Here is an 11,776-nt window from a genome sequence, read left to right on the forward strand (position 1 = left end):
GCTAAATTCCTGTATCCAGCTAGAAAGTTTTATATCTGGGAGAATTGTTGTCACTGTCACGTTTATAAGAGTATTTCAAGGGATTTTGTAAGGTTTTCCACATAACTTAAAACGGGGGATCTTATCAGTCAAATCCCAGAAGGGCGTCACCAGCTGAAGTTTTTGGAACCGCAGGATTAAAATGTTTATTTTACGGTTGTTTGTCCATAGGTGGCGATAACATAGCCGCAAACATGAGGGGGAATCAGCACTAAATGGAGTTTTTAATGTTTAAATTATTCTAGCTAAAGAATAATGCTTAACTCTAGATTCAGTTAATTGTTCCATCTGTTGCTTGTTGTCCTGTGCCTTCTGTGATTGGCTGATTGCCTGATGTTCCACACCTTGTCCCCCTCATTAGCCTAGTTGTCTATTATGTCTGTGCCTCTTTGGTTCTTTAGTCTGTCATTGTCATTGTGTTGTTCTGTGTGTTTGTGTTGAGGTTACTTTGTTGAATTTTTATGTCTCCCCTTTTGTTCTGACCTCGCAGTTTTTTTATTTGTGCCTTACATTGTGTTTTTGCTTGCGCACATTGGCTTGGATGTACCTGGACCCTGGGTGGTTTCATCTCATGATCCATGTGGTCATGCTAACAGTAAAAGGTGGTCCATTACCGTTACATGCATGAGGTTCAGGGCCTTCGAGGTGGAAGTGTTAGAATCTATAAATACCTTGAGTTTTATAGATCTTTTATAGAGATTTTAAGGAGACCTCTGTCACTCACACTGATAGGGCAGTGTCATTACGGTTTTAATTTTGCTGTCTTGTGCAACATCTTACCCTCACACTGCACAGTTCCTGTTTCATCAACTTCCTCATAAGGATATATACTTACTCTTTCCATCTGCTGCTATAAGGTAAATAAGTATGTTTTGTTATATAATCTAATTTAGTCATCTACTGTTTGGAAAAAGGAAACATTCTAAATATGCCTCAGAGCAGTTGCGTTTTTGAAAAAAAATAATTGTTACAGATCAACACGTTCTTTTAGTTATATGTCATTTAAGATATCTTGAGAAAAATAGCTTTAATAAGGTGAGGAGTAATTTAGAGGTTTTTGGAGTATTCCTAAAGTATGCATGCAACATTTTAGTTAAAATAACCTGTTCACCGTTTAGCAGTAAAACCTTAATCAACGTCCATACTGGAACGCTGTAGTAACTTTTACCGAAACAGACGTGAGAGCATATAGATACTGGACAGAAACTAAATAATTACACGCATTGCTTGCATAAAATAAGTTAAAGAATGCTTTGAATGCCTGTTTTGACAGAAATGTATATGTTCATGGGAGATGGCAGTCAAAGAAATGGCATGTTATTGTACATATTTACAAGTTAACAGATTCTGCCAAACCAGACACACAAACAAGTATTCAAAACAGAGTTAGCAGATCAAAACCAGCATGCATGTGTAGCGTGTCGAGGTGTCATTAATGTGATCTAGGACTATTTTTACTGAGTGTCAAGACTCAGCTTTGCTCTTCCTGGAAGCCCTAAGCTGATCATGTGACCAGAGCCTAAATGTTGCACCTCAATGTGTTGCTTGTACATGCAGTCAATAGACACAGTTGAGTCTTGCTTATTCTCACCAATATATTATGTTTATCAAAAATTGCCACCTTAAATCCATTTAGCTTTGAAGTGAAACATAAGCATGATGTGATTGATTACATGTTACTTTGGAGAGAATAATTGTAGCGTTCAGGTTAGATTTATAAAATTCATCTGAAATAGTTTTGATTTTTCTTTTTAATCACCCCATTAGTGAGGGAACTGTGTCGGAGAGCGAACTTCCATTCAAACATAGTTACCAGTAAAACTTTAATCAGCATCTATACTGGGAGGCTGCCGTAACTGACACATACTCGAGAATATATAGATACTGGATGGAAGAAAAGAAATAATTACATGCATGGCCCGCATAAAAATAAGTTCACAAAAATGGTTTGAATGTCTGTTTTGACAAAAAAAAACACTTTCATGGGAGTTGGTCAAAGAAATGGTGTTTCATAGGAGTTAACAGTTGCAAATATTTTTGCTTCTGTGAAGTCAGCTGCAGAAACGAAAGACTATGCTGAGTAGTATGACCCAATATATTCTGCATGCCTCAATGGTGTAATTCTTATTGAAATATTAAGCTGTATAGTTAAAATCTGCATCTGCACTATTTATGTGAATTTCTTTGAATCAAATTGGGTTTTACAGTTTTTCTCACCCGCTTTGGTACATTTCTCAGTGCGAAACAGTGCATTTCTCAATGCGAAACAGTGCATTTCTCAGAACAATTCATACAAACGGCAGCACACAATGGATCACCTGCAAAAGCCTGTAACTTTCTCAAAATCCCTCAAAGGTACATTGTTATGTCAATGAACTTGTCACTGCCACCAGAATTACAGGTCCTTCATTGTTCATTGTGCATGAAAAGGATGTTCAGAATGCTTAGCCCTGTTGTCAATATAACAGTATCCTCTGTAAGTATTTTCCGATGTGAACTTTGGCTTTCATGACAGTGACTGAAAATGCACAAGGTTGCACTTTTTCTATATGGTATATATTAATTTCAACAATACAGTGGTACATATACTGTCACACACCCACAAACACACACATATGTAAGCATATATACAACGTGTGTGTGTATATATACACACTGTAAGCATACATGCATATATGTGTGTGCTACAGTACATGTACAGTATGTAACTGTGTAAGGTATACCTAATGTATGCTATAAAATGTAAATGGAATACTGTAATGTGAAGCATTACAGTAAGTACAGTACTACAGGATGGTGCATATTGTTGGTTTACATACCTGCTCTCTCTATGAAATGTTTGAATGACTGAGGACACAGTTGTTCGCCCAGCATTCGAACCCTTTGACCGGCCTCGGCCATTGTAAGGCCTTGACTGAGGATGCGGTCCACAATTGTGGCCCTTATTTCAGTGGGAATGTGCCTCTGTTTCTTGGCCTCTTCTACCTCTTCCTCTGTTGGTGAAAGTCAAGATTCAGCTAAGAACAACTGATCAGTTCAGGACGCATGATGATTGTACATAATCATTTGCATGACTGTGCCAAAGCATTTGCGATCTGACTAAATGAATGAGACTTTGCGTTTACGATGTGCACAAGTGATGCGATGACGCTGAGGTTGTACAAGTAGTTATGAGAATTATATTCCTGATCTGAGAAACGTACCAAAGCGACTGAGGAAAAACTGTAATTGCACTTTGAAGTCTGAATTATGAATTTGAATTTCAGTTCTGCATCTTCAAGTGCAATTCAACTTCAGTTCAATATGATTCTCGTCTAATCTGCCATTCTCAGTCGCAACCCTAACGGTGCACAAGCCAGCCACCTCACCGAAGCTTGAGAGCGTCATGACTGCAGCTGGGAGATTTATTTTCATTGGCTGCCTGCTGCAAGGTGAGACAAGGGGGGATGGGGGACCACAGATTGCATAATTACATTAATTAACACCCAGAGTTTAGGGGTCCAAGCTATAAACCTCTGATCTATATACAGCATCAACTTCTTATGAACTGTCTTTCTTATTAGTTGTACAGAATGCATGGTTTCTCTGTGGAGAAACTGAATGAATGCAAGTATAATATTAATGTGCATATTAATATACATGAGCTCACATGTGTTTTCCAGTGCAAATGTACAGCAGTACATCTTTGTATGATTGACTATAGACAGACTGTGACTGTATGATGTCTGAATTGTAGGTGGTCTGTGCAGTACCTGGACAGCCCAGATGCCTCAGTCTATACAAGCCCTGAATGGATCCTGTGTGCTGATTCCCTGCACATTCCAGATTCCATCTAAAGAAAATCTACATCTAACAAACCCAGTTGTAATATGGTTGACAAAGAGAGGGTGGTCTGATAAAAAGAAGTTGAACAAAAGTGATGTAAATATAAATGGAAGTTTGTCTGAGATAAACTGCACTACAATCCTGAACGGAATTAGTAAGAATTGGACTGGTGTTTATTCTTTGAGGATAAAAGACAATAACAGTAAAAATAAGTACAATGTTACAGAGAAGGTGGAAATTAATGTGGAAGGTATGTCATCTACCTTAAATTTAGCGTTGAACATTATTTTTCTGTACATTGTTATAATGGAAACAGATTTCCAGAATTGTGAATCCATGTTTGTCATTATTGATGGATGTGTTGATGTCCTTGTGTCCCGATATCTAAGCAAAGTAAACAAACATATATTTGTTGTAATTGTTCAGAGCAGTGGATGTGGGGTGCTGCTCGTCCCTAAGCCCAGGGCAGCCCCCCCCCCCCCCAGATGTGTGTGATATAATGTGATATGAATCACGTGACTCTCTGTCTCTATGTCTTCCAGACTCTCCACCCAGCCCCCAGATCACCATAAACAGGGACATGGTGAAGGAGGGGGGCTCTGTGACTCTGAGGGAAGGGGACTCTGTGACTCTGACCTGTTCGGCTCCAGCTCCCTGTCCATCACTCCCCCCGACTCTGTCATGGACCCCCAGGCTGAGTGACGGTATCACTGTATTTCAGGAGAATGATGATCACACTAAACATGTATCTTCTGTTATGAACTTTACTGCCTCACATCTCCACCATAAGCAGGAAGTCAAATGTACAGCAGTTTACAGTCTCCAAGCCAACAACAGTGAGAGGACATCCTACACAAATGTGACTCTCAATGTTCAGTGTAAGTCCATTTTCATCATATTTCATTTCATGAAATTTCTTTATGAGATCTAGTATCATAATCTCTGTGTGAATTAAAATCAGACCTATATTGTTCCTGATCGACAAAACTCTTATTCCTGAGTCTTGCCTAGAACGTTTCTTTAACATTCCCACAGATTCTCCTAAAAACACTTTGGTGTTAATTGGAAAAGACCGGAATCTAACCTGCAGCAGTGATGCCAACCCAGCAGTGAACAATTACACCTGGTATAAAGTGACTGGGAGTGAAACTAAAGTTGTTTCACACAGACAGAACCTCACCTCTAATATCACTGCGGTCAGTGGACAGTATTACTGTCAGGCTCAGAATGACCTCGGCCTGCAGAATTCAAGCAATGTGCAGCTCCACTGTGAACGTAAGTATCACTTCATATCGCTTTCAAAATAATGATGTTCTGTTGAATATATGGTCATTTATCTCATTGTTTGACATGTGCAAACATACAGGTCAAATCTATAACTATACAAAACCGGGGCCTGTATCCTAAAGCAAGATTTGTCAACTAGATAACTTGCTAGATTAAGGTGCCCTACTTGAAATGGATTTTATCTTTGTTCACTTACATTTACCCCAAATGACCTTTACCGGTACAAAGTGACTGACGTTGGCATGAACACTGACACATAGTAACAGGAACAAATTTCTAATTTTGACTCATCAGCCTATAAGCACTGCCATTATAGCAGTGACTGTAGTTTTCGTTTCTGATCTTTAAGTCCCGCGTGGGGGCTTCCTGTAGTATAATGGACACACCATCTGTTTGCTGTGCAGTGGTCAAGGCTCCACCCACTTGGGTGGCCGCTGCTGCAGGGGCGGCTGGGATGATGCTGGTGTGCATCTTAATGCAGATTCTTCTCAAGTGAGTGTCTGGACCTGAACCTTCCCCGTCTGCTTTGGCAAACATTTCTTTATCAGTCTGGTCCTGATTACATCATCATTTCCAGAACATGCTGCCCCAGGGAGAATCACAGCAGTAAGATACGAGTCACTGAGGAATTAACACCGATAAATTTGGTGAGTCTCTCTCTCATCTCAGCCCTCTGTGCCTTACTGACATTGCTGCCCTTCATCGCTATTTAACTATATAAAATATAACGTGTTAAATATAGTTAATGTGTTATTGTTAATGTGTAAAATATTATTATATATTAATCATATTCCCTGTTCACTTTTCAGGTTATTGTATGTAAACTTTCTTCTAATTGGGTGAAACATTTGGCACGTTTTTACCGTCAGATAACTAGAAATATATGTCTTAGAGTTAATTTTTTGTAAAATGTTTTTTGTCTTTTGCTCATTACTCCTTATAAGAATCCAGTTTTCGTTACTCAAGTTTCAAGTAGGGCGAGAGCAACTCATAGAGTGTTACCATGGATGGCGCCATCTTGGAATTTTACAAATTAAAAAAAATTATTTTAAGAAAAACTTTTTTATTTAAAAGTTTTAAAATATTTATATTGAGCTCAAGTAATCTTTTCTACTTTTTCTGTAATTAACCATTGTCACTTTTCTCATAACTGTATTGGCACTGGGGCGGCATGGTGGTGCAGTGCACTGTTGCCTCTCACCTCTGGAACTTGGGTTCGAGTCTCCGCCTGGGTCACATGTGTGTGGAGTTTGCATGTTCTCCCCATGTCGTCGTGGGGTTTCCTCCGGGTACTCCGGTTTCCCCCCCCACAGTCCAAAAACATGCTGAGGCTAATTGGAGTTGTTAAATTGCCCATAGGTGTGCATGTATGAGTGAATGGTGTGTGAGTGTGCCCTGCGATGGGCTGGCCCCCCATCCAGGGTTGTTCCCTGCCTCGTGCCCATTGCTTCCGGGATAGGCTCCGGACCCCCTGCGACCCAGTAGGATAAGCGGTTTGGAAAATAGATGGTTGTATTCTCAATGTTTTTTGTTTAATCGATAATTAACTTTCTTAGAAATCACATTTTAAAACTTAACCGGCACCTATTTTCTTTTCCGATTTATACTTTTGAAATATACGTAACACCAGACTTCTGAGAGCGAAAATGAGACTCCAGTCGTCCACCATACCAACACAGACCATGACAGAGGCAGTGAATGGGGAACAGGAAGCAGTGAGGGGATCTCACAGAACACTCTGTATGGAAACATCAACCACAATGTTCAAAATGTGCTGATAGGCACAAGTGTGATGTCTGATGCTATAAGGGGTATGTCTGGTAAGAGGAAGAAAACCCAACATCCTGAGAGCAGAGATGTGTCTGGATGTGGCTTCAGAAGCCAGGATTCTGCAGATTCCCAGAAGAGGAAATATGAGGCAGGTAGCGAACAAGAGACTATGGAGGACAGGAAGAGCTCAGCGCTGGATGATCAGCTGAAGACACCTGAAACGAGAGAGGAACCAACGTATGATAACATCTGCCATCAACTGCGCACCAATGGTCCAGATGATAGGTCTGCTACAGTGGAAGCTTCTCCTGAGGGTCCACAGGACCATCATGACGTTGCTTTTTACCCAATGATCTCTGAAGAACCGGGAACCAATGAGAGTGAGTATGCAGTGGTGAGAAAGGTCCGTAGCCTTCAGCCAGCAGAAAGTCCATCCCTGAAGGACTAAGGAATTAGTGCAGCTAGAATTAACCATAATTCATACTGCATGTGTTCTGAAAAATAATATTGTAATGGGGGGGGGGGAGCTATTGTGTCTTTCACAGAAATTCTGAAGAAATTTGCCCCATTTACGCAATATATTTTTACTCTTCTGTTGGTTGACTTTCATGCTGGTTCTGAGGCACGGGATCTGTGCTGGCAGTCGAAAGGTTACTGGTTTGAATCCCCTGAATTGCAATCGCTTTGTTTTGGGTATGATGTGAACCTACATCCAGTCCTGCAAGCTGGATCTCCAACTTTCATGGAAAATTTGGGGGTTGGTGGCAGAATTGACCCCTAGAAAAAACTCACACTGTTCCATTCCATTCAAACTAGCGTGGTGCTGAGGTATCACCCGCTACATGACTGCACTCAGGTTCTCATCCCCGAGGTGTTTTGCTGCCTGGAGGGTGTGGCAGCACATGTTCCTTACCTCTCTCTCTCTCTTATTTTACAGTACATCTTCTAGCTATAAGCATAACAAATGTAACTTTGCACGTGTATGAAGGTACAATGCTGTGCAGAATAATTACTGCTCAAAGGTTTTTATTTTAAAATGTATATAAACAGCATAATTTCCAGAATACTGTATCCATTGATAGATGGAAATTCAGTGATGTAAGTAGATGAACTTTGATGTTATCAATAAGTTGTCTTCCACTTATACTATATTATATGGAATATGATATGAATATTAACTGATTATATGATCAATCAAGGAGCGGCATGGTGGTGCAGTGGTTAGCTCTGTTGCCTCACACCTCTGGGACCCGGGTTCGATGCCTGGGCTACATGTGTGTGGAGTTTGCATGTTCTCCCCATGTCGTCGTGGAGTTTCCTCCGGGTACTCCGGTTTCCCCCCACAGTTCAAAAACATGCTGAGGCTAATTGTAGTTGCTAAATTGCCCGTAGGAATGCGTGTGTGAGTGAATGGTGTGTGAGTGTGCCCTGCGATGGGCTGGCCCCCCGTCCTGGGTTGTTCCCTGCCTCGTGCCCATTGCTTCTGGGATAGGTTCCGGACCCCCCGCGACCCAGTAGGGTAAGCGGTTTGGAAAATGGATGGATGGATGGGCTACTCTCCTTGTGCTGTAGAATAATCGCGGTTTAAATGCAGAACACAGTAATAATACAAAATAAATAAAGCAACTAAAAGACCCCAGAAGGCTTCTGCCTTTTGCTTTTCTCTCTGTCACTTCCTTGTCTGGGTTGTCCTGACTGTGCATCAATGACTAAATCCTGAGCTTCTTTCTTCTTTTCACAAACAAAATTGGCCACTGTCTAATTAACTTGGTGTAGCAGCTACATTTACAAATATTTTACCCTTTCTGTGCAAATGGATGAAACTGTGAGTTGGAATTTAAACTATAGTTAAAATGCCAATGTTCACGTTTTCAAAATGGCAAATTTCATATTCGTTTCACAATGTTACTTAGTGTATTTTAATCAAAGTAGTAGGAAAAATCGAAAATTGTCATTGTTTGAAATTACGAAAGCATGAACAGTGAACTCGACAATAAATTACCAAATGAAATAAAACACAGATATGTTTGTGTGGCGATTTATTCATTTTTCATTGTTGATTGAGAAAGGGAAACTGTGGGATGTGAATAATTGCATTACGTGAGTCATACGGGCGTAGATTTGAGTATGGCCGAGGCCAGACATTTACTTACTAGTACTGTGGTAGTATCGTGCGTGTTTATGGGGCTTTGGATAGATCCCTACCAGTGTTGAAACTAAAGCTATCCGGTTAGTCTGTAATGCAATTTGTAATGCCTTAGGATGGCGCTGTGACCCAAATGTACGCATTACAGTCTCATGTCACTAGGAATGGGGGTTTCATGTCAGCCTATATGATGGCTCTCTTTCTATAGACCTATATACGATTATTAGAATTGGTATGTCCATTATGTCCATTATCTATACTGTTCGTGCAGTGGGTTGGCATCCAGTTTACGCTTGTTAGACACCTGGTGCAGCAAAGCGCTCCGAAAGAGGAATAGGAATTAGAGAAATGGGGGGGGGGGGGAATCACCATGAATAACACGTAGCCATGAAATTTTCCCCTTTTGTTTCACATTGTTTTTGTTGCAACTCATTGCATAAAACAACATCGTATTTGTAGTAAACGCACTAAAAGATTGCATAATACAATCTCAACCTGAATCTGCGATATGCAAACGTGAAATGATCTTCACATGCATTTATATCAGCCATTCCAAAGTGTTACAGCCGATACACGTGTTAGATCCCAGGGAAATGTGTTTTTGGCAGAGGAACGTATGTCTGCTTCGCTCCCAGATCATTTATTTTGTAATGTTAATATTCTTCGATGAAAACATTGCTATGTAGGTTATAGAGAGAATGTGGCACGACGGCTGACAGCGCAACCTTACGAGCGCTGGCTGCAGTCTATGGCGTTAAATTAGTGCCAAAAGTCGTGCGCATAAAAACCACGCGCGCATGCGCTCGCGAACAGAAAATCGATGCTTTCTACGCGCTCGCGATTGCACAGCACTCACTCACTCGCTCGCCGTTAAATTAGTGCCAAAAGTCGAACCACGCGCGTGTGTGCGCTCGAGTGCTGAAAACTCATCCCCTCTACGCGCTCGCTCGCTCGAATTTCCCACTTCTTCTTACCGTATATAAAAGAATGGGCCAATGTACGATAAATTGCATTGTGAATAACATTTCTTAATACAACATCACACAGCCAATTTAATAAATTCAAATCCTGGGAAGAGCGCTCGTAAGATATTAGTTCTCGGGTTAGTGTTAGCAGACTATAGGCGAAACCACCTTAAGTGCTATCTGTTAATGTTTATTAAATTGGCATTAAAATGGAGAGGTTTATAATATCTTTTGTCCTTGTAGCTGCTAAATACACTCATTATTAAAGCCATAAAGTTGTCTGCCTGCTACATTGGAATCTCTGAGTAAGTGTTTTTGATGGATTTTATTTAACTTTATTTGACTCTGGTCCTTAGATCTAATGTCATACTTCTTCACTTATATTGTTTGTGAAAAGGTTTACCACGGTCAAACAGAGCAGCCACTACATCATCATACATGAACAAGCACCTCACAAAACAAAAACATTTCATTTTCATAATTAAAATTATGAAATTATTATGGTAGGCCTAGCGTGTGGATCAGAGACAAGATCTTGACACCTCATTAACTATAATTTGTTCTGTGAACAGCTCAGATACCACCTTCTCGAAAGTCTTTTGCATAAAATACAAATGGGATTCAGCGCGACTCCACTAAATTTGGATTACCTGGAGTTCCTTTGTCATCAGGAGCTGTATCTTCTGCAGGCCCTGTCTAATCACATTGAAGTACTTCCTGCTATCACCCTGGCTTTGCAAGAGCTCTTTGACCTTGTGAGGGCATATCTGGAACGTCCAGCCCCACTGCCACACAGGAAGTCACTGCCACCAATGGACGACCCAAGAGTTTGATTGAAGAACAACGTTTGAAAGAAATGTTCCATACTCAACTTCCTGTGCCTTGCATAGCCACACTGATGGATGTTTCAAGAAGAACAATCTTAAGAAGAATGAAAGAGTATGAGCTCTGTGTTAGGGGCACATATAATTCCATCAGTGATGAGGAACTTGACAATTTGGTTTCTTCTGTCAAGAATGATCTACCAAATGCAGGCTACAGGATGGTCAGAGGGAGGCTGCAGTCAATGGGCTACAGGGTTCGGTGGAGAAGAGTTGCAGCCTCCATGCACAGGGTTGATTCCATGGGCATCATATCAAGGTTGTCTAGTCTTGGCTGTGTTGTACGTAGAATGTACTCTGTACCAGGGCCTTTGTCTCTGGTACACGTGGACACAAACCACAAGTTGATCCGGTTTGTATTAACATCAAATTTATTTGAAGTTTGTTCATCTACAGCCCTGGGTGGATTGGTGTGAGGTGGTGGTGGGGCTTTGGAGAAGATTTCCTGCCGATCAACACTGGCCACTTATATCTATGTGTCATGGAGGTCTCGAGACTCACAGATATTCAGAGACATGTGGATAGTTTACCGGTGTTTTTCAGCAGGAAATAGTTATTACTACAAATTGTCACCCCCCCCCCACAGAAACTGGATCTGGCTATAGTGGAAAAATCTTTTTTTTTTTTATTTGTGAGAACTTGAAAGCCCTTAAATTGCTTTCAGCAAAGTAAACAAAACTTGGAAAAAATATATGCTCATTCACCAACAGTTTCTAATCTGGGGTCTAAAGTGGTCAGGTTTGCTAGTGTATTTGGTTATTTGTCTATCCTAGCCTGTTGCAGTGTATATTTCCTGTATATTTTGCATGTAAAAATGTTGTTTGTTATGTCAGTGCTTAATATTATCATGTAGTCTTCATGAA

General features: G+C 40.6%; 1 protein-coding gene across 1 annotated transcript; it reads left to right on the top strand.

The window, feature by feature from the left end:
- The first annotated feature begins 791 nt into the window (after window positions 1-791).
- On the top strand, window positions 792-11,776 carry LOC125715154 (B-cell receptor CD22-like). The gene is made up of 8 exons (XM_048986434.1): window positions 792-896; window positions 3,372-3,470; window positions 3,776-4,114; window positions 4,407-4,742; window positions 4,900-5,139; window positions 5,556-5,643; window positions 5,729-5,798; window positions 6,782-11,776. The coding sequence occupies exons 2-8, from the start codon at window positions 3,425-3,427 to the stop codon at window positions 7,367-7,369; spliced, it is 1,707 nt and encodes a 568-aa protein (XP_048842391.1). The 5' UTR covers window positions 792-896; window positions 3,372-3,424; the 3' UTR covers window positions 7,370-11,776.

Source organism: Brienomyrus brachyistius, chromosome 19, assembly GCF_023856365.1.
Source record: "Brienomyrus brachyistius isolate T26 chromosome 19, BBRACH_0.4, whole genome shotgun sequence".
In the NCBI taxonomy this organism is placed as follows: domain Eukaryota; kingdom Metazoa; phylum Chordata; class Actinopteri; order Osteoglossiformes; family Mormyridae; genus Brienomyrus; species Brienomyrus brachyistius.